The sequence below is a fragment of the Canis lupus genome, chromosome 2, assembly GCF_011100685.1.
Source record: "Canis lupus familiaris isolate Mischka breed German Shepherd chromosome 2, alternate assembly UU_Cfam_GSD_1.0, whole genome shotgun sequence".
Classification (NCBI taxonomy): Eukaryota; Metazoa; Chordata; class Mammalia; order Carnivora; family Canidae; genus Canis; species Canis lupus.
The window spans coordinates 40,354,023-40,377,143 of NC_049223.1; the positions used below are offsets into that span (position 1 = coordinate 40,354,023).

Consider the following 23,121-nt stretch of genomic DNA (forward strand, 5'->3'; position numbering starts at 1 on the left):
GTTATTTTCCTTCCCGTGTGTGTGTGTTGGGGGGATGCAAGCTCTGATGCTAGGCAGGTCATTTCTAGGAATGGAGCAGGCTAGGAGGAGACTTACAGCAGCCCTGAGCCTCAAGCATGACCTATGGGAGGGCAACTGCTGCCCTCCTGCAGCCAGTTGTGGGTAACAAAGGATCTGTGTGTTCACTGTGGCCAGAGGATCAGAGTTTTCAAAGGAAGATGGAAATATGGGTCTGTCTTAAGTACTGTGATTTTTAAATGCTAGCAGCTCATGAAAAAATATTCAAACATTGAGCTAATCCCAGACCTGGCACCCAGTCAGCCCTCAGAGTCTTTGCTCCCTCAATCCCATCCCCTCTCTACAAGCCACACATCAGCGACCTGGAGGTAGAGTTCAGGTCGTGTGCTCCTAGTTTCTGACCCCTGTCTTTTTCTGCAAGCTCAAACCTTGACAGGTGGGATCATGTTGCTTTAGTAACAGGAAACATCTCTGAGCCGACCACTCCATCTCTCCCTCTCCTAGTCACTGTAGTAAGGAGCAGAGTAGTATGCTCTTTTTCCAGTGTCTGCTCTAGGAGGCAATGCTAAAACTGAGCAGGCTTGGGAGAAGCCTGCTCTCCCAGCTGGTGACAGGGGAATCTGTCCCTCTCTCCCCCTTCAGGCTGTTGTGGCAGCATCTTGGGAGTTGATTTCGGCTTCCTTGTGTGGCTCAGCTACACACTGGCTTCCATTGCATTTAGACATCTATTTTGTGTGTTTTGAAAGAGAAAGTAAAAAAATCCCTGTGAACCTCTGAAAAACACGGTTCAGCTTCGGATTCCTCTGCTCAAATTTTAGAGGTGATGGTCATTTCCACACCCAACAAACCTCATTTTTTTTAAGCACCTCCTGGTTCAAAAAAAGACGAATTTTTCTCCAGTGTAGAGATGTCGAATTTGGACAGAGAAACCTAGAGTCTTAGCATGAGAAGGTGTGGAAAAGCACTTTAAAATCGGTGCTGAGGGGGTACTCTTTAAATCTGATCCTTTGGTTTACAATTAGATCTCTTGTAGCAGCAGAGGCAAACCTCTCTATTTTGGAGTTTAGACTCACACAAACCTCTATATTCATTCATCCTCCTGAATTTCTTCTCCCAGAGACCTGAGCATCAGGAAATCAATCTTGCTCACTGTTGTATCCCCAGCACCTGGCACAAACATTAATAAGTATTTGTTGAATAAATGAATAAAATGAAAGAAGGCCTCAGATCAGTGGGGACCGAGATAACATCTATGCTGTGATTTATTCATTCAAATATGTTGGAATGAACTCAGGTCCCTACGGAATATGCTTGAAGAACAAAAGGTGGCCGCTGTTCAGATCACTAGGAGACTTTTGTTTTGCTGTGTAGGGTGGAATCTGAGGGCAACAGCTGATTTTCTCAGGACAAAGGCGGGGGTGGGGGGGCGAGGAGAGGGTATTTCTGAGTGGATGTGTAGGTGAGCAGCAGGGAGAAAATACATGAAACTTGAGTGGCACACGGGCAAGCCACAGGAGAGAGACAAGAGACAAGGGGGTATGTGACGTACTTCCCCCACCTAGTTTCTCTGTAAAACCTTCAGTGAAATACCCCCTATCATCAAGGATTTTGGAGCCAAGTAACAGTCTGTATTAACAGCATAACTGACATGCGTGCTCCATGTGTAAAACAAAGATGAATACAACAAATTCCCTTCCTTAGAGGAACAAATCATCTAGGGTAAAACAGCCAGAGAAACAAAACCTTATACAATGTGAGAAACTGCTCAGAGATAGTTGAAAAACACCAATGATTTAAACAAAGACATTTATTGCAATTTCCTGTGTGCCAGGCACGTGCTGGGCTCTAGTGATAATGGCAACAAAAGAGATAGTCAAAGTCCCCTGCTCTCAAGGAAAAAGAGGCAATAAATCCAAGGAATGGAATGGAATCAGTGATTGGGGCTCCGTACAGAATAAAAAGGGGATGACATATGATGATGATGGATGGGATTCAGCATTAATTAGATGGTCAGGGTTGGCCTCTCTCAAGAGTGACAAGGGAGCTGAGACCTGAAGAATTGGTAGAAGCTACATGAAGGTGTGTGGATAAAGCTTTTCAAGATGAGCCAAGAGCTGCATCCAAAGGACCCAAGGTGGTACAAGGCAAGTGATGAGGAGGAGGGGATAGAAGATGGTCAGAGAGGGAGGCAGGGGTCAGAACAGGAAATCGGACAACATTACTAGGTCTTAAGGATAACAGGTGGACTGGCAAAGACTCAGAGCCGATGACTGGAACGTAAAGGTAAAATGTAATCACAACACAAGGGCCTTGGCATGCACCATCTCTGGGGGGATGTTCTCAAACACTGGCTCTCCAGGGGGCAGGAAATAATTTAGTCTAGTTAATTGCCCTTCGGGACTGCTCTGTGTATGCATGTAAAACTATGGATTATCCAGTCCCAGATGCAAATGAAAAGGGCACAGTAGGTCACTGGTTTTCCAGAAGACTCTTCTCACTTGAGGTAGAAGTGAGAATGCCAATTAGCCTCATTTCTGTGGAAGGGAACTGGGAGAAGAGAAACACCCAGAGAATTGTGCTTCCGATTGGCTTGCAAATCATAACAACCACCCCAAAATTAAGAAAAGAGAAAAAAGCTCTTTTGCTCTTGGGACCTTAAATGATTAGAAAGAGTTGTTATTTGGCTGATTTTCACACTTCATTAGCATATGCATAATTTAACAAGGGAACATGCTGGGGGCTGGCACGGGTGAGGGCAGCTCTCCATACCCACGGACTAAAAACTGGGGCAGCGGCATTGGGAGTGCTTAATTATGCCAGCAAGGCAACAGAGATGCGCACAAAGTGGGGTGAGCACACGATGGAGTCTTGGAACAGGCACGGACACTCTGATGTCTACTTTCACTCACAAGCACACCTGCTCTGAGACTTGTAAGGCAATCCTGAATGTTCTTCCCAAGGGCAAAGTCATGCATGTTAATCCTCACATTTCACTCCTCTGGCCATCAACACCTTCTATCAGAGAATCACATTTTCTTCTTCAGAAATCTGGCAGGTCAACAAGAATAGAGTTTTATATTATGGTGGTCCCTATCCTATTCCACTTGGCACTGAAGAGAAGAAGGATGTGGAGCAGTGTTTTAGGGGCTAAATAAAACGGATTCTAGGAGAAGGCCCAGATGTTCAAATTTTACCTCTGAATTCCCTGGTTAGATTCACAAGCAGAGAAGCAAGGACAAAATTTATAACCAATCCTGTAATTTAGTTAACATTTAGACTTTCTTTCTTCCACTCAAAATATCCCTTAATTCCCAAGATAAAAATAAAGAAAAGGCTACCTTCGATGAGACTACTCAACTATGCCCGGTCACCTGCCTTTCTGGACTTGTTTCTCTGCTTGTGGCTCTTGGAAGGATACACACTTAACTCAACAGTTGATGGGTGGAATCAGAATGGTAGTTCTACAAAGAAGAGGCAGGGAGTTTTATGATTCTCACACTGTATCTCACAATATCACCTCATTCAATGTCATCTAACTTTAAAATTGTGATCATATCATATTGATCTATCTTGGTCCACTGGTCTATTGTGAGATTATTTACACATCTTTTTCTGCTTCTGATACATTCTCAGCATCAATTTCCCTTTCTTCTGTTAAGAAAATCCTTTTTTTTTTTTTTTTTTTCTGAATCCAATCTGCTCTCTGTATGTGTGTGTCTTTAAAGGCTAATTGGCATACTCCGACCCCCTGTCAGCAGTGATTGGGCCAAACACAAAAAAATACTCCAATGTGGACCAATGAGAGTTAGGTTCAGGCTTCTGCTGCTGCACTGAGAAGACTGTAATATATTACTTTCACCCACTTCACACCAACTCCTCACAGCAATCTAAACATGTCAAACATTTTCATACCTCTGTGCTTTTGCAGATGCTATTCCACTTCTTGAATGAATGAAGAAATCCATCAGTTCTTCCATATGTTATTTTGGCTTGAATCCCCAAACCTTATGCTATCATATTTAACTTAATAAGCATGTACTCATTACTGTTATACTAGACTAAGAGCTGTCTCCCCATCAACCATCTTTCTCTTCTAATGCCAACAGTCCCCTGGCTTTCCCCCTTATCACCCTCAAGTCATGTGGGTAGTACCCACCCTTTCCTCAACATCAGAGTTATAGTCCAACTGGCTGAAGTCCACCAGGCAGTCCATCTTACTAAGTATAGGGAATAGACGCAGGGTTGGGCATGGAATCCAAACAAACCAAATCAGAGGAGTCCTTAGGAGTTAAGAGATGTGAAGCCCTGAACTACAGTAGCCAATTTTCTACCATAAATGGAAGAGCCTGCAAATAGCTGCTGGGTCTACAGAAAGTGGAGCCGAGAGACTATCAATTCAGGGCAATCCAGCTGAGCTCTGGATCAAGCTTTAACTGAAGTTAGTATTTTTCTGAACTTTTCATTTGTGTGTGTCAAATTTGTGATGAAGTAAAATTTTAGTAGAAATTTTTAGCCTGGTAACCAAAATATTCCTAACCAGAAGTGTAACAAAAAATGTTAAATAGCATAAGAACCAAGGTAGAATCCTGTGGGAAGTTATAGAGCATGTTCTAAATCAAGTCCAAATTGTTCATGCATTCATCCATTTAACAAATATTTGAACACTTATTATATGCCATGTACTGTTTTTAAGACATTAGAGGTATAGCAACAAACAGAATGCAAATACCTTCTGGAAGCATCAATTCTAGTGGAAAGAGATATTTAATAAAGAATCACAATGATAAGTAAGTAAATATATAGTATTTATTAAAGACTATGAGAAGACAAGAGGTTAAGTCCTATCAGCAGGGTCAAAGGTAGAAGGGAATTCCAATTTCAAATAGCTACTTAATAAAGGCTTCATGGAAAAAGTCCACATTTAGACAAAAGCTTGAAGGAAAGTGGCTCTGCAGGTATGTGCGAGAAGAGCAGTCTATGCAGAAGACTCAGCCCAGCACTAAGGCCTTGAGGTCTGGGGAGTTCAAGCAGCAGCAAGAAGGCTGCTGAGCATGGAGAAAGCAGCAGGCATGAGGTCAGAGAGAAAACTGAAGGACTAATGATGTATGGCCTTCCAGGCCACTGTAAAGACCCTTTTATGCTGAGTGAGATGGAGAGTCTTGGGAAAACTATGAGCAGAGGAGTGACATGATCTGACCTAAATTTTTACAGGAATTAGTCTGGCTACTGTATAGAGAACAGATCTGGGTGTCAGAGGCAAGGGTGGAAGCAGGAGGCTGTTGCAACAGTGAATAATGGCTTGGATCAACATGGTAGCTGTGGAAGATCCCAAGAGAGATGGGATTTTGAGCAGAATTTAAAAATAGAGACAACAGGATTTCCTGACACATTATGTGTGGAGTGTGAGTCAACTGTGACTCCAAGGTTTTCAGCCAGGTGGGGGGAAGAAGGACATTGCCCATGCCTAAGAAAGGGACCACAACAGGCAGAAAAGGTTTGTTCAGGAGGTGATCAGGAGTTCAATATGAAAATATTAAGTCTGAGATGTTTTATTAGACATCCAAGTAAAGATTCTCAAGAAGTTGGGTATGTAAGTCTGGATTTCAGGAGAGGACTGGATTAAAAATAGGAATCTGAGAGCTGCCAGCATTCAGGTAGTATTGTAAGCCAGCAAACTGGACAAAATAACAAAGGGAGCAGTTGTAGATGAAAACAACAGATCCTAAGAACCCATTCATTTAATCAACTCATTTCATTCCCAAGATAACCTTATGAAGTCAGTTATTATGGCTACTTTAACTTTACATTTGAGAAAAATCACAGCCTAAAGATGTTAAGATCATACAGCAACCTGGCCAAGAACACACACGCTCTTCTGTATATCAACACTTGGAGTAGGCATGCAAGGACTAAAACCCAAGCAGTCTGGCTCCAGAGTCTATGCTCTTAAATATTACTCAATATTGCTACCAGTTCCCGAGGGGAATTGTTTGTTCAGCTAGCAGACATTTAGGATTAGCAATAAATGGAGGGTGTAGGACCTAAGAGTGGCCCACTAAGCTAAAAGGATTGAGCATCCTGCCTCCAGAGCTAGAACGGGCTGCAAATGCTGAGACAAAGGGAAGAGTTGAACTTGGGAAACATAAGACCAGTTTTTTCAGTGGTCCTCACACTTAGATTTACTTGGGTGAATCTGAAAAATTGCAGGTTACTAGGCAACCACTGTAGACATAATTCAGTAGATACTGAATGGAGCTTGGGAGTTTTGTATCGACAAGTGTCTCAAGAAATTCTAAACATTTCTTTCTGAGAAACACTATCAGAGGAAGTCTACTTTGGTTCATCTCTGTCCAACAGTTGTCCATCCAAAGGATCGATAAAATTGGACTTTAATTCATCTTCGCTTCGCAGATAAGGCTGAGACAGAAGAAAAAGAGCTGAGCTTGGAAAAATAGTCTGAAGTTCTTCACAAAGATCTTTAGTCTTCCTCTGTTAACCAATAGTCAGTTTCCTACTTGAACTAAAATTGATCTTATTCTTTACTTAATCATGCTAGTAAATGAGACAGTGCCTGAACTTTGTACAGCAAATGGTGAGTTGTTACTAAACACTCGTTAAAAAAAGGTAAGATGTGTGACAAATTTATGCCGTGTATTTGTCATAAGCATTATGACCCATGATTAGTTGTACATCTTCACCCAATGGCAGTTACAATCAAAGTGTAATAGCATTTACCTTCAGGGAGTAAGTGAGTGACTATCCTTTATAAAACACTGCCAAAGCAGAGCTATAAATAAAGCAGGTTGGTGTGAATGCTCACTTCCTTATTACCTCTAGTCAAATACACAAGTACAGAGCTTTTCAGAAATGCACATAACTCCAATAATTCAGCAAGCAGTTGAGTAAGTCTGGAGAAACATGAGGAACATAGCTAATATTTGCTCCCAATTTGGTTGGAATCAAAAGGTAATTGCACGAATGATTTCCCCCAATACCAACTACCATTGCCAAATGTTTGCACATCCTATTGCTTTCTGTTTCTACTCAGGGTTTTGAAAACAGGCCTTACAAATTGTCTCTATTGTGGTGATGTGGCTAATCACCATATTAATATGGTGTGGCTTCACTTTTATTTCAGAACCACTGACTCATCCAATTTATTGGTTTAATTGGGAGGCTATCAAATAGAATTGGACTAATTTATAAAGCAGGAGAACCAAGACAACAAACAGTGATTTCTGTTTCCTGCTCTCCACTCACATATCTGTGCAAATGAAAATACGGGGGGCAAGAAGGAATAAGTTCTCATTCCCATCCAACCAACTGTCCATCAACAATCCATTTTTTAAACCATGTTGTATTAAACATTTATGCAGTAATATAGTGCAGTGATTAAGATCATGAACTCTTAGCTGCATGGCCAGGAACATAACATCAGTTTCTTCATCTATAACTGGGGCTAGTACAAATATCCATTTTATAAGGAATGTTTAAAAATTAGATGCGATAACACATGGGAATCACTAGCGTAGTGTCTAGCACACATAAATACTAGATCTCTAAATATTAGAGACTATAATTTTTATCTCTGCACCTGCCCATCGGGAAGCACACAGGCTACCCCAACTTCTGCTACTGTGCATTTCACTATGGCACTCAGCTGCCCAGGTTCTGCCTGAGAAGCATCTCCGCTTTACCTCTTTTACTGCGGCCGTTCATTTAGTGGTTGTGCTGCTGACTCACAATGATGGTACACCGATGGATAATAATACCCACATAAAAACGGCACTGCAGTGATCTAACATCTGAAGAGGATTTCAGAAATGCAGTGGCATCATCTTCTTACTAAACTGAGGAATGAAAAAAACAAAGGACATCTTCATGATAGGTCCACACGTGCCGGTGAAGTGGGTGGACTCCAGTGCTCTGCTCCCCTGCTTCCAAGTCTGTATGTCACTGTCCCTTAGCCAAGCCATTAAATAATGACAGAGTCATGGAGTAAGTGCAACTTGAAATTATCCACCTGGTCTCACTATGTACAATGCAATTTTCATTAAGGGATAGGTGTGGGCTATTAGGAGAGCCAGTGCTACTTTCCTGGCACCTGACTGCTCTGGTAGCTGCAAATGACAGGGTACTTTTTTCTTTCCAATTCCCTTCATGGAGTGCCCCTTATGTGTCATAGACTGTGCCAAGTGCCTTGGGGGAAAGAGGCAATGAACACAAGGTTCCTGAAGTCAAGATAATGATAACCTATTAGAACACACTACTTTACCAACAAACACCTGGCAAAGGACCTGGCCCTTAACTGACGCTTAATAAAGATTTGTTGATCAAAGGAACAAATATTTCATCTGGGTAGTCCCATCTACAAGCCCAGGGTAGAAAGTGAAACAAATCAAGTCATATTCAGGAAGCCTCTGTTGGTAAAAGGCATTGTCAAAAGGCATTCTTTGTCTTTCAGTTTCTAAGCCTGGCCAAGAAGCACAAGCTTTCCCTTAGGCCATGGATTCTCAACAAGTACACTCACCCTGCACTTGCTGCATTCACCAAGGTCTACTCTAGCCTTCTGCGACTAGATGGAGAACTGTTGGGGATGGGATCAGTGTGACTTCACCAACCTGTGCCCCTCTCCCAGAGGAACCTCACCTTTCAAGGTGGAAGTCGGAAATCAGCTCCTGTGAACATCTTCAGACTTAATTGTCTGTTAGCTCTCGACACCCCTGCTATGTTCTTGTAGCATGGAGACCATGCACCATGATCCACACAGTAACAGGTATTGTTCCATTGCAATCAAAAGCATAAAAGGTTCTCCGGTACAACCTACCAGCTATTATTTATAGTATGAAAACAATCATGCTTCAAAGGGTTTCGAGGCACTCAAGAACTTAAGGATGCACCATCTGTGGATTCTTGTCATCACAGAAAGCAAATAATTGCTTTTTAAAAAATCCATGCCACTATTGCTAATTTTTTCATTTCCACAAGCTACCTCACTAACCACCTCTGGGTATTTACACAGTTTATCTAATTATGCAATGGTTGTGAGCGTACTGAGCCCCATACGTTAGGTCTGTGTATACAGAATCCACCCTTCTAATTTTTAATATTAGTTCTCTTGCTTTGTTTCTTTTTTGTACTTTTAGCAGGAGAACAATGACACCCATCTTTCTGGCCTCCAGAGGGATTAATGTTTTAAGAGCTGTAAAGCTGAGAGACACTGCCTCCATGCTGAGTGTGATATCACAGGATATATTTGTACCGGCATGCTTAAAGCGACCTGGCTGCTGGGCATTTCCCACTACGGGCTGCTACTGTCATCAGATGGTATTTATTGAACACACAGGCCATGTCTTATGAGCTCCAAATTAATGGGTGACTCCTGAGAACCTAATTTTAAAACATTATCCCCATCTTTGTTATCCATATTTGTTTGTTTCAGAGCCTGACACTTTAATTGGCACCGAGGACTCCAATGCATGACTGCAATTTTCCTTTTGAAAGCTCAGAGAGCTGCTGCCTCAAGATGCCTGGGGTGGCTCTTAGAGTTCGGAGGGTGGTGGGAGCCCCTCCGCCACAAGCACCAGGACATGCCGTGGATCCAGAAGAGAACCAGCCCTGCTCTCGGCTGCAGACCAGGAATCAGACAAACAAGCCATCAGTCTCTGGGGGAGCCTCCTTTTCTGGTCGCTCCACCCTCCAGGGGCACTACTCTGATTTTGTCTCCTTCTGGGGAGCTTTCTGCTTTGATCCTCCAGATTTCTGTAGGGGCTTGGGGTGTCTGGTTTCAATCCTCCGATGGGCTTTTACCCTCCAATCCTTTTTGATTCCCTCAGAAGATGAACTGGCCCATTCCTGGTCTCTGCCAGCCCACCTGCCTTCACTGTTGCCTTGTTCCACTTCTGTTTTTCATCTTCCACTGAGACTTCATCCTTCTCTGACCGCAGTACATCACTGGGGAGATATGTTATACTTCTCGAAACCCCTGCTTTCCCCACTTTCCCACAGAAAGCCTTCCTCTAGTTTCCCCTAGTCACTAGTTTCTCTTACCCATAACTTCCATGGCCCTCGATTTGGACCTTCCCTCCAACACATTCCGTGCTGATTCATCCAACGAGCTCCTTACAGACAGATGTCTGCAAAGATCAATCTTTACAGGCCACACACACTCAACAGAGCACTGAGCTGAGGGCAGGTGCTTAGGAAATATTCTTGAGCAAGTGGATGCTTTAAATCATGTACGTACTTAAGAAAGTAAGTTCCAGTGAGGTTAAAATCAACACCTAACATAATCGAACCATGGGCTGGTACTAAGCACAAAAACAATTTTAAAAAATGACAACAGCAAAAATGAGTATTTATTTGGCAATGAACAACATGCCAGGCATGTGGCTAGGTGCTTTGCTTGGGTTTTCCTTGAACTTGCTCAACTTTATGGAGTAGGTGTTAATATTATAGATGGAGAATTGCAGCTTCTTTCATGAACTTCCTCTAGGGCGTATGGCCAGTGATGGGCTGATCTGGGATTCGGGTCCCTGTCTTGATCCCAGAGTTTATTCTCATAGCCACTTTACCACACCATCTTCCTTTTCCTCGTGGGCCCATTAAGAAAGATCCATTCAGGCTTAACCAGGTTGACTTTGAGACTTTATAAAACCTTATATGTAAGGATAGGTGATGGACACACTGAATTCTCAGAGGTGACTTTTTAATTTCCACTGGGACTGTTTGCCGATTCCCATTCCATGGCAGACAGAACAAAGCCATTGCTAAACAAAGTTGACCTGTTCTCTAGTTCTTAGGTGGAATAAGAATTTCTTCACTGAACAAGGAGGGGGTCAATCTACATTATTAGGACAAATCTTCTTCCCTGGCTATCTACATTTCTCCTGGTCTTTGTCTTCAGAGGTTAACCCTCCCAGGCCAATTTAAATATGAACACAGTAAAAAAAATTTAATGAAGAGTGAGGGTGGGGTAGCGGAGAGCACAGAGAGAAAGTAAGAGAAAGTGAGAAATTTGGGGCAATGCTGGCAGGCAGTTCTGTTCACTTTTGTTAAATTCCAGGGCTACCAGCGTCCAAAGTCAGTAAGACAAGGGTGAAGCCAATTGGGATTTCTCACCTGCAGGCTGCTTGAGGCCCTACAGGTCACATACCTGAAATACATGGTTTTGCAAGGCTGGGTTACAGTTACTCTCCCATGCTGCAGAATGGCACAGGGCCAAGCGAGCCTGGAATAACACGTGCCCACTTTTCAGTCTTGGGTTAAAAATGCTATAACCCACAAGAACAGAGGGGAACAAAAGAGATCGGGAAGAATGGGAAGAAAGCATGAATCCCAGACAGAGGAGATTACCATCAAAAGCTTAAAAAAAAATCTGCCAAAGCCATATAGCTTCCTGCTAATGACTGTGACTGTAATTTCTGCATATTTTAACAGATGTTCTGTTTATAAAACTGCAACCGGATTTAGGGGTTATGAATAAAGCCAGGAGGCCCCGGAGATGTTTCTTTGTATGATTAACTGACCACAGGCCATTTGTTTTACAACAAAGATGCTCAATGATCCATAGTCCATGATTTATACCAGCCCATGTATACTAATGGCTGATGTCTCCATGGTACTTCTCATTAGCATCTGAAGGGGGATTGGAGGAAAACAGATTATGGGAATAGCTCCCCATTGCTCTAACATGATAGTTCATTAGTGGGTGTGGAATCGATCCGAAAGAAAACTAAGATAATCATAAGCCAAAATTTGAATTATAAATTATAACAATTAAGGAATCCAATTCAATGACAAAAGAAAGAATATGGCTTTTCATATCCCTAGCTGTAGCTGGTAAACCAGGAATGAAAGGATCTTTTTTCTTTCAAATAAAAGACAAATCACATTAAAATTCCAATAATAATAAACATCATAATAGTGCTGACTTGTATCGATCACTTAACTACACATCAGGCATCTGCTGGGTGATTTACATAAATTATCCCACTTCACTCTCACATTACATATTAAGAGGATCCCCATGGACTGGAACCAGAAAAACATTGTGGGCCACTGGCTACTTTTTCCATTTCTCATGACCCCTCTACTTTGCTCTTGTGTGTTCTCTGAAGCTCTACCAAATGCACTCGTGTGCTTATTCACATTTACTACTGCCTGAGTCATAGCCTGAGTTGACCTCCTGGCTACATTTCATCCTAAACTCTCAAAGCCAAATACTTTGGTGGTATTTTTTAGTCTAAATTCCCAAAAGAAAGAATCTGATATTCTTAGCTAGCTCAATTGGGGGGGGGGGGGGGGATGGGAGGGTACTAGGCCACATCAGAGATCATAAGCCAGGTTACTGATTGGCTGCCTTTTTGTCAGTCTTTTCCCTCCAGTCCAACCAGCTATGGTGGGACCAGGTGGGGATGACACAGGGCACAGAATAGGACCCTTCTTCGAACACTCTGAGTGGAGATGGGAACAGGCTAGATTCCTTTTGATGGGGAGATCACCATTGATAAGTCAAGTTCCGCCGGAAGATGGTGAGGAAAGGCACAGGCTGTGAGATCAGGCTGCCTGCCTCTGCTTCGTGGTAGATGCAGGACCTCGGGCAGTTATGAAGGAAGACTGAATTTTATTCACTCATCCATAAAATGGGACTATTATAATTGATATGGTTGTTATGAGAAGGAAAGGGGTACACAGGTGCTTAGCACAATGCCTGGTACACGTAGAATCCACATTTCATCAATACTAGCTGTTATAATGCTTGGACCATATTTCATGAATAACAAGTTATAATTGCAGTAATTTCTCTGAAGATAAACCCAAATTCAAGGACCAGTTGGGTGTTCCAAGTGGCCCCACTTAACTGTGCTGGAACAAAAGGGAGGAGCAGCTGTGTGTGTCCATCATTCACATCAACTCAGTAATTTTGCTGTTATTGTTAACAAACCAAAGCTGGTTCCTCAACTGATTCTTAACTCTTGAGGTCCTTTGTGTTTAACAGAAGTCAGGGGTGTCTCAGACCTTCCTGAATGACCTTCACAAATGCCCAGTGGTTACTGGGGCTTCAGGAGGAACAAGTGGCTCTGAGGAATTCACAACAAATTCCAAGCCCCCTGTTTGTGCCTCTCTTTCTCCCATCCAGGGGCCCAGCTCCCAAGACTGTTTTCCCTCTTTTTCTCTGGAATGCATCAGATCCTTCCATTTGAAATGTCTGGGTCAGTACCCAACATCTGGCAGAGCTACCCCCAAATTTGTTGGATAATTAAATTCTACCCAAGAACTCAATAGGGGGTGGCAAATGAATACCTGAGGGTACTGCTTGGCCCTGAAGTTTCATTTGAGTGCAAATTATCACTATTTGTGGGTATTCCTGAGGACAAAAGAATTAGTAAGTGCTCCTGGAACATCATCTCATTCCATCTGTTGCCAAAGTTCACAGTAAGTACCAAATCCAAGGGAGGATAATGAATTATGTGAAAATGAACTTGTGCTTGGAATTTCAATATCCCCAGGTGATGCAAATAGGCACATTTGAACTTGCTCTGAAAAATCCCAAGCTTTGGGACCTGAACATATGGTCCAAGTTATTTAGCCAGATGAGACATGGGATTTCCTGTAAGTAGGGTTTTGTCCACATGTTGGTAAACAGTTGTCCCTTGTCTTGAACATTCCGTCATGGTGGGGGTGGGACAAGAATGTATCAAGGTCTTTCAGCAAAGGGCAACTTAGAAAAAAGAGAGACCAAACCTTCATGTTATGCCCCAAGGCTCAGAATACAGCACCAGTTATGCAAGTACTTTGAACCCAAAGGACTTCTGGGGAATTGGAAGGAGTCTAACTTGGCTATTAGAATCAAGCCTCAGATAAATTTCACTTCTGTCTTCACTATCAAGATTAATAAGATGCTCAAGGAGCTAAAGCCAAAGCCATGAGGTTATGTTCAAGCCATAGAAGGTAGGATACACAGAGAAAGTAGGAATGAAAGTTGCTTATGGGTTGCTTTTTCCATATGATGTAAATGCTACTTCTCCCTCAGAAACCTGTTTACTCCATAGAATACATGCCTGGCATTGTTGATCCTTCTAAATGCTTTACAGCTATTATTACTTAGCCTGAATTAGAGCACTTTAAAGCATTTATGGGGAGACTAAATCCCCAGGCAATTTGTGATGCAAAATTTTCCTACATTGTGTATTTGTCAGTGCTGTATAAAACCCACCATTAGAATGACGCAAGCCCAAGCAAATGCCTTGTGTGGGAGAATGCTCCAAGATAGTGCTGGGTATTATCAGCCACATTTGTTAACTTTAGTACAATTTAGACACTTTTCAAGATAAAGGTCATTAATATTTCAACACATCATTAAATTTAAATTCAAAAGTGAGAACTGTTATAAGTGAGAATCCAACCAGTTGTAATTAGGCATTTAATAAAAATTCTCTGTGTGAAAAGAAATACTTACTGGATAGTGGGGGGGGGGACCACAATAGAATGAATTTTGAAAAATGTTATATTCTAGCTAAGTCACATGGCTTAATTTGAGCCATTAACAAATCTAGCAAATTAAGTTTCTCAAAACCCAAAGATGTATGTAGCTCCTAAAAACGTATGGAAATCTTAACCCAGTCAGCCTAGGGTAATGATAAAGAATATGAATGACAGTGTTAGGTACGCTTGTGTTTAAGTGTGCCACTTATATACTATGTGATCTTTGGCAAGTTATTTTGACTAAGTTTTCTCATCTGCAGAGTGGGGGCAAAAGTAGGGCCTATCTCATAAACTTGTTATAAGGATAAAATAGTGATAATCACAGCTAACATTTATGGAACACTTACTATGTGCCAGGTATTATTCTAAACATCTTAAGATTTTTTTGTTGTTGTTGAATTCCTCCAAAGAAATAAACATTATCTCTTTTTAATGATGAAGAAAATGAGGCTTACTCAAGATCATGAACTTGAACCAGGTATCATGACAAGCACCTGTCACACAGGAACTGGAACCCAGGCCCATCTAGGCACCAAGTTGATTCTGGTGCCTGCCTTGTCCTCTCCATCTCTACTCCTGACCCACTGCCTTTTCAACTGACTACCTTATCAGTTCCAATGGAAACACACGGACTTGCCAGTAAATATTTGCCAAGTGAATATGAATGAGCCTTCAAATGTTGTTTCTGTTCAGAAGCAATGAGAAGTCCCTTGGTTTGAGCTGTGAGGGAGATTGTGGACGTTTTGAAATTATTTATGAACTGGACACAAAGCTCTTCAAGTTGGAACAAAAAGGGCTGACTGAATAATTGTCAAACACATGCTAATGACCTCGATAATAAACCAAAGCAATGAGATTGAAGAAAAGCATCATGTTTAGTGGTTCACACTCTGTGCTGGGCAACAGACAAGAAATGAGGCTGAGTAGAGACAAGGCAACCTTCTGGGGGTTTTGCATCTGAGAGTGAAGCGAAGCATTCTGACACTTTGATTCCAGGGGGGTGCAACTTCTCAAGCTCCAAGAGGTGCTTTGGCCCTCAGAAAGTCGGCTGTTGGACCCCAAGATGGTAGCATAAACAAGAGCAATTCTGCACTCACAAGCTATGGGGGTCAGATTTTATGTGCCGGGGAAAAGATTAACTTTATTGCATTGAGAAGGACTTAATTGCAGACAGCAATTAACCAAATGATTAGGTCAACAGAATGCAGGTCAAACTGTGCTCAGAAATATCTATAGCTCTTCTGACATGGAAGGTTGAAGACTGGGAAGCCATTTGGGGACCTCAAGTCACGTAGGCACGACCATCTGCAGACCTTCCCAGAGATCACAGATGCACCCTTTCCTTTACCCAGCAAGGATAGCATGCTGACTCGAGGAATGTTTTGCACCCCTATTCTTGGAACTGGAGAAATCCAATAAAACAGCTGGGATCCTTAAATGCTGTTTTTAAAATTGGGGGAAAAATCTTGCCTGCTTTTCTTTCTCTAATTGCAGCAAAAATCAATGGTTTTGCAAACTCAGAGCAGAGAGATCTTCCCCATTGACCTAAGAAGATATTTGGGCAGAAGATGGAGTTTTGGCACTAGCCAGAGGTCTCCTACTCAGTCAGAGCTGTATTGCTATCAACCTTTGGAAGGAGCTCACGGATATAAAAGTGGAACAGGGTAAGCCAGATATGCCTAGAGCACAAACTATATGTTAGGAGGAAAATGGATTGGTTTGAAAGTATTTTTTTTATTATTTAAAGGCTACCTTACTGGCTTGCAAAGCATACTAAGCAACTGAGATTACACATAAGGATTATCTCCAAGGGAAAGCTGTATTTGCCAGCAACTCCAAGCTGGGGAACCCAAAATGTGTAGCTCCATCTGTGACCTCGACCTGATAGTCAGAGGCTACAAATTCATTTAATTTTCAGCAACTCAACGGGTCTGAATTCCTAGTTCTTGACATTTATCTCTTAGAATCCCAATCACTTGATGGCAAAGACCCAGAAAACTGCCTGACCCTAATCATGGCCACTGAGGCCGATAAAGAAATAACATCGGGGGTAAAAATAAAGTGCAATCTTTCACAATTCTCTGGGAGGCTTGCAGGGGCCATTCCACTTGTCTTAACAAAACATTTGGTGAAGGATAATAATAAGTGATAATATGAACTGAGTGTACCACTGAACATATGGGAAAGTGAGGAGGTAAGTTTATGTGTATGTCTGTGTTACAAATGTGCACATATGTATACATGACCACACATGTGTGTACACACACATCTCTCTTTATCTGGGGTCACCCAGAGCCAGTAACAGAGACCATCACTGCCCTAAGTTTCAATCCCTTCCCACCAAGTTGTTTTAAGAAACCTTGCAGTTCATGCCTACCAAGGAAACTTTCCCTCTTCTCTCAGACTTTGGTCCTTCATTTCCACCTTTCCTAGATGGGGCTGCCACTCATTTGAGGTTCTCAAGGAATAAAATATTGAACTCCAGGGAATGGCTTATGCACAGGCTTTACGCACAATGATAACTGCTCAGCTTGTAATAAATGCTCTAGAATCCTGTGTTTGTGACATAGAAAAGAGAAAGAAGAGACCCCTGACTTTTTGTTTCCTGAGTGGGATCCTAAATGCAGACTGTCCCCCAAATCCCTGCAAAGACACACCCAGGCTGGAGCTTCCTCAAGATGGAGCAGGGAAGCCCTGGTGTATATAGGAATCATGAGATCAGAATGGGCCCATCTGAGCATTAGCCCCAGCTTCACTAGCACTCACTAAAAGCAGCAGGGTGGGCAAAAGGAGTCATCGTCACCATTCCATTGGCTGTCAAATGGAAGTACTGTAGGAAGTGTCATAGAGAAGGGCATTTTACAAACTGCTGAGTGCCATGTAATAATGCAAGAGGCTGCAGCTGCCCAGGGAAGCAGAGAAGTGCACATGACACTGAAGCAGGTAACATGGGAGGCTCCTTTCAGCCTTGGTTCTACTTCTAATGGTCCTGTGACCCTGAAGCCTCCCCTTCTGGGTCTCCAAGTCCTCTTCAGAAAAAAAAAGGTATTGGTCTTATACTTTAGACTCCAGGTGCTCAGCAACCTTCACACTCTGAGTATGGACCTTTGGTCAGCAGCCTCTGCAAGTCCTGGTGGCCTGGAGAAATGCCACACCTTGGGCCCCACCCCAATCCACTGAATCAGAACCTACATCTCCTGAGACACCCAGGTGATCTGTTTGCACACTAATGCTTGAGGATCACTGGTCTTCAAAATCCTTTCTGGCTTTATCATTCTACAGTTCGATTACAAATGGTCCAGAGTCTTGCAGTTTCATAGAACATCCATTTATTAAGACGGCAAAACTTGCTATTCATGGCTGAGGAAGCATGGTGTTTGCTGTTTATAAATTCACTTTTGCTTTATCAAATGTCTGGTCAGCTCTCTCTGCCAATCCTCTACCTCTCTGATCACAAAGCTCATCAACACTACTATCCAGATGTGTGTCATATTAATATTAAAAGATACTATACCAAATTTGCTGAGACCTAAATTGTGCCAGACATACAGAATTGGGTGTGTGCATATAGTATTAAGTATGCCATTTAAGACATAAGGCAGCCCTGGGAAGTAGGTCCTATTTTTATCTTCATTCTACCAGTAAAGAAATATGAATCTTGGAGAAATTAAGTAACTTGTTCAAGATCACACAGCAGGAATTTGGCTGAACTGAGATTTGAACTCACATCTCACACCCATGTGCAGCCACCACAGGACATGTCCTGCCCAGCTATTTGGTTACAACTCCCAAGGAACCTTCTTCTAGGTGGTCCCATTCTACCCTTGTGTCTTGCACATGATTCCTGCTAGTCTTCCTCCAATCATACGGTATTTTAGAGCTGTGCTATCTAATGTGATAACCAAGAGCCAAGAGCCACATATGGCTATTCAAATTTAAATTAAACTAAAGATCCAGTTCCTCATTGCACTAGGAACATTTCAAGCACTTAGTAGATGGGGCATGTGGGTAGCTCAGTCAGTTGAGCATTCGACTCTTGATATGATATCAGAGTCATGAGCCTGAGCCCTGTGTTGGGCTCCATGCTCAGTGGGGAGTCTGCTTGAGATTCTCCCTCTCCCTCTGTACCCCCACCAGCTCTCACATAATCGCTCTCTCAAAGAAATAAATCTTTAAAAGAAAGTGCTTAGTAGTCACATGTGCTTAGTGGCTACCATGTTAGATAACACAGATATAAATTATTTCAGTCATCATAGCCAGTTTTATTGGATGGTGTTGTTTTAGAAAATCAAATGGATGAAAATCATTACTCCATCATTGGCCTTGTCCATTATTTTACTACTTCTCAGGGCTGAACATTCTTAAGTACATGTTCAGAAAAATCATTCAGTATCCCTTCCCTAAGAGGTAAGAGGCTCTCTGGGGAAGAACTGAAAGATCTTGTATATCCAACAAGATGAGAGCCCTAAAACTTGACCCTGATTTCAAGTTCAAAGACCATGTCCACAGAGGAGAAGGGAGGAGTTGGTGTGCACTGCCAGCCTTGCAACCTTGGCCTTTATGATTCATTGCGACAACTACTCATTTCTGTCAGGGGGAAAAAAAGTCCAATCAGACAGAGTTTTATTTCTTCCCTGAAATAAAATAGACCTGACTGGCCAAGGTATCTCCAGGGATATCCACGATAGGGTCTTAAATTACCCAGTAACACTTCTAGTCAATCCCACTTCCATGTTGGAGTCTGCAATCAACATTTATCTCTATTGGACAGACCATCTGCAGGTTTCTAATACCACTTTTATTATTACCTTGTAAATGTAAAATCCTCGAGGCAGAAATGCCAGCTGCTAACACAAGAGTATGTATGAGCACCCACTTCTCCAGTGATGAATGTCCTTGGGTCCTTGAGTCTCAGAGAAAAATATACCAAAGATTTTCCCAGAAATTGTGTCTTATATGGATCCAACATCAGGGAGCTTTTGGGTCAGTTCTCTCTAGTGATCCTACTGACACAGAACGACCTTCCTTTCTCTGACATATATAAAGCCTTCTACTGGGATTGTCACTCTTTCTGTTTTAGAAATTGAAGCAAATAATGGGGACAGAAACTTTTACCAAATGCTCACAAACAGAACAGTTTCTGTGCCAGGTATTAATAAATAGTAATAGCTATTATTTATTGAGATCCTTGTTTTCACCTCTCTACTAATTTAGCAAATGTTTATCATGTGCCTAATTTGTGCCAGACATGTGCTATGATCCATTAGGCCCCTAAAAGAATAGTTCAGAGTCTCACAGAACTCCCAACATAGTGAAGGAGCTAGACAATTAATCTAGAAAGCACCCAAATTAAATGTATAGTGACAAATTTTAATAATGGCTGGGGAGTAGAGAAAGTTCTATGGTAGAAATTAACAGGAGAGACTTTATTTAGATATAGTGGTCAGAGAAGACCTTCTCTGAGAAGGTGGCCGATCAGGTAAAACCTGAAGGATAAAGCAGGTAGCCAGTGTGGGCAGAGTTTGTGACCTAGGACAGGGAGATGAGGCCAGCAGGTGGCCAGAGGCCAGACACTGCAGAGTCAGACTAATAAGCAAAGAGTGCTACATTTTCTACTAAGAACAAGGGGAAGTAACTGGAAGGTTTGAAGCAGCAGGATGACATGTGCTTTTGGTTTTAAAAAGATCATTCTAGTTGAGGGGTGAAGAATGGATTGGGGTCAGGGGTGGGACAGAGAGTAGAAGGACAGTGACTGGGTAGAGGCTGTGTTCTAGTCCAGGTGGAAGAGGAAGGTGGTTCGACTTACACCATTTTATAGTATAGGGACAGAAAGAAATGGAGGAATTTACAAGATATTTTGGGGGAGTACAGAAAAGACTTGCCAGTCATCCTGTTGCATGGGGTGAGTAAAAGTTTGGACTCAAAGAGGACTCCCAAGTGTAGGTGTGAACAACCAGTAGGCAGTGGTACCTTTTACCAGCACTGAGTTGGATGCTTTGTATTATTTGCAAGCCTGATGATTAATGTTGCAAAAGTTTGTGTTAACATCTCCCTTTACAAATGGGAAAAGTCATAGGGAATTGTGAACACTGAAGCCAGTATTTGAACCTTTAGCTGCTCTGCAAACCTCAGGAGTACCTTTCCCTTTGACTTCATTGCCTCCCTCTACTATTTCCCAGTTGCTGGCTTCAAATCCCCACAGCCGCTATCTCTGTGTTGGTCCATATTAAGTGTTGTCCTTGCCTCAATTCTCTGCTCAAAACCTTTCTTCCGTATGGAAACCTCTGTCCCCTACCTCTAACTCTACCTGGCTAGCATTACTCCCCCAAATCTTAGACATGCCTTCCTTATTCCTGCCTTTGCTCCCCCAATGAGCATCAGACTTTATAGCAATTAGTTATCTAATTGTTTGATTTCCCCACTGGACTGTAAGCTCTATGAATGCAGGACATACCTGTAATGTTCATCGCTGCCCTGCTAAGGCCTGCCACAATTCCTGAAATTATCCAGTGGTAATTCAGCAAACCTTTACTAAATGAATTCCTAGTCACTGGTGAAGCTGAGAGGAGGACTCATCCAATTTATGAGTCACTCAAAGAATCGGGAGCCTGGATTAGTGTTCCTATCAGCCTGCTGAGGGGAACCGGGACTTAGAAGATCTGGGTTAAATTTAGGCTTTTATTACTAAATAGTTAGTTCTGTAATGTGTGGAAGGTCTCATTACCCCTTGGACCTTACTTTTCTTGCCACTCAAAGAAAATCAAAACCTGGCTTGGTGATCTCATGGCATGAACAAAAAAATCCAAATATATGTGAAAGAGCATGAAAGGTACTAAAAGTATATGTATTTATGAATGGTGCCCCATTTGTTAGCACATCAACATAACATCATTCCCTGTTAGCATGTCCCAGAGGTAAAGATTCTAGAGTCCGGCAGACCTAAGGAGACTGGTTCTAATATTTAGCTAGTTATGTTTGGGTTAGTCATCTTCTCTGAAATAAATTAATGTGGATAATAGCACTAACTTCATGGGGCTCTTCTGAGCGTTATATAAACTCTAGTATATGGCCATGTATGTGGGTGTATGTATATAACAAATAGTATACAGATGGAGCAGTGTCTTGTGTACAGGAAGCACCTAATAAATCTTAGCCTTTTTATCATTTAAAAAAAAACCCACCCTTTATACACACACAACCCACATACCAACTCAAACTCTACATCACAAATTTTGGGTTTAGGGGTGCCTGGATGGCTTAGTCGGTTGAGCATCCAACTCCATTTGGGCTCAGGTTGTCATCTCAGGGTTGTGGAACCCAGGTCCTCAAGAGGCTCATGCTGAGTATGGAGTCTGCTTATCCTTCTCCCTCTGTTCCTCCCCCCACTCATGCTCTCTTGTTCTCTCTCTCTCTCCCTATCTCTAAAAGAAAGAAAGAAAGGATATCTTTAAAAGATTTTTGGGGTTAAACTACTTGCTAATATTATTTTGAAAATATCACTGAGGATAAATATAATGTCATACTCAACCTCAGGAGCAGCTTCTTCAAGTCCAGTTTTCCTAAGAAACTATCTAGCTTTGTCCTTAGGAATATGTCATTCCAAAAACAAGATGCTTCTTTAGGGATGTAGCCTTTAAGCATGGCTGCCACTTGACATCAGCATGTAGCTCTGTTCAGTGGGGACAAATTCAAATGAGTGCTAGCAGCTGCCTGAATCCTTAGTGAGTTGAAACACAGGCCATATGGGGAGATAATTTTTTAAAACCTCTTTTTTTTAAAAAATTTATTTATTTATTTGAGAGAGAGCAAGAGCGTGAGTGGGGAGGGGCAGAGGGAGAACGAGTAGGCTCTCCATTGGGCAGGGAGCCTGATATGGGGCTCCATCCCAGAACCCTCCCTGAGCCAAAGGCAAATGCTTAACTGACTGAACCACCCAGGTTCCCCAATTTTTTTTTTAACTTCTAAGCATCAGCAAAGCACTTCCTTTTAAAACTTCACCTTCTAATCCTCAGTCTTTCACTTTCCATGCTCTGCTCTGTTGCTACTCTGGTTATTAGAAAATCTGTGGCCTCACTGTATTTGGCTCCCAAATATTGACTAACTGAAAGACGAGGGGCCTTGCTTAAGGAGCAAGAATAAATAGTGGGACAAAGGGAGCCTTGATGGATGGCAGGAAAAGTGGAATCCAGGATTAGGTGAGGAGAGAAATGGAGAGAACATTAGGGAAGAGTCCTGGCAACATCTCAAGAGTTTAGATGGGACAAGAGTAGAGAGAACACCACAATCAGGAGAAGGCAGGAAGAGGGCAACGGACTGTGGTGGTTAAAGCCCCGGGCTCCAGCACTTGCTAAGCAAGGACTCTCTGAACTTCAGGCTACTCATCTACAAAATGGAGAGCATCAGGAGGATGGATGAAAACAGTGTCTAGTATTAAAGATGCATTCAAGAAATGCTTGCTTTCAAAAGATTATGGGCAACAGAATGGAGTTAAAACATCCCCCATGTGAAATATATACCAAAGGGAGACAACTAAAAGGAACTCGACATTCTTCTGGCCCTTTCCTCATTTTTTGGATGATGTTAGCTTTCTAATTTACCAAGTTTTGCAAATGCTGC

At 42.2% G+C, this 23,121-nt stretch overlaps 1 protein-coding gene across 16 annotated transcripts in view; it reads right to left on the bottom strand.

Annotated features, from left to right (window-relative positions):
- Positions 1 to 23,121, bottom strand: part of PPP2R2B (protein phosphatase 2 regulatory subunit Bbeta) — a 439,907-nt gene that overhangs the window by 183,778 nt on the left and 233,008 nt on the right. The window contains exon 1 of one of the 16 annotated variants that reach the window (XM_038530541.1): positions 7,716 to 7,752. The exons of 14 other annotated variants lie outside the window; for them this stretch is intronic. In XM_038530541.1, the coding sequence (XP_038386469.1) occupies positions 7,716 to 7,737 (22 nt within the window). In that variant the 5' untranslated portion in view covers positions 7,738 to 7,752. Of the gene's footprint in view, positions 1 to 1,097; positions 1,186 to 7,715; positions 7,753 to 23,121 lie in introns of those variants that run through there. One more of the 16 variants, XM_038530542.1, reaches the window with a different exon arrangement.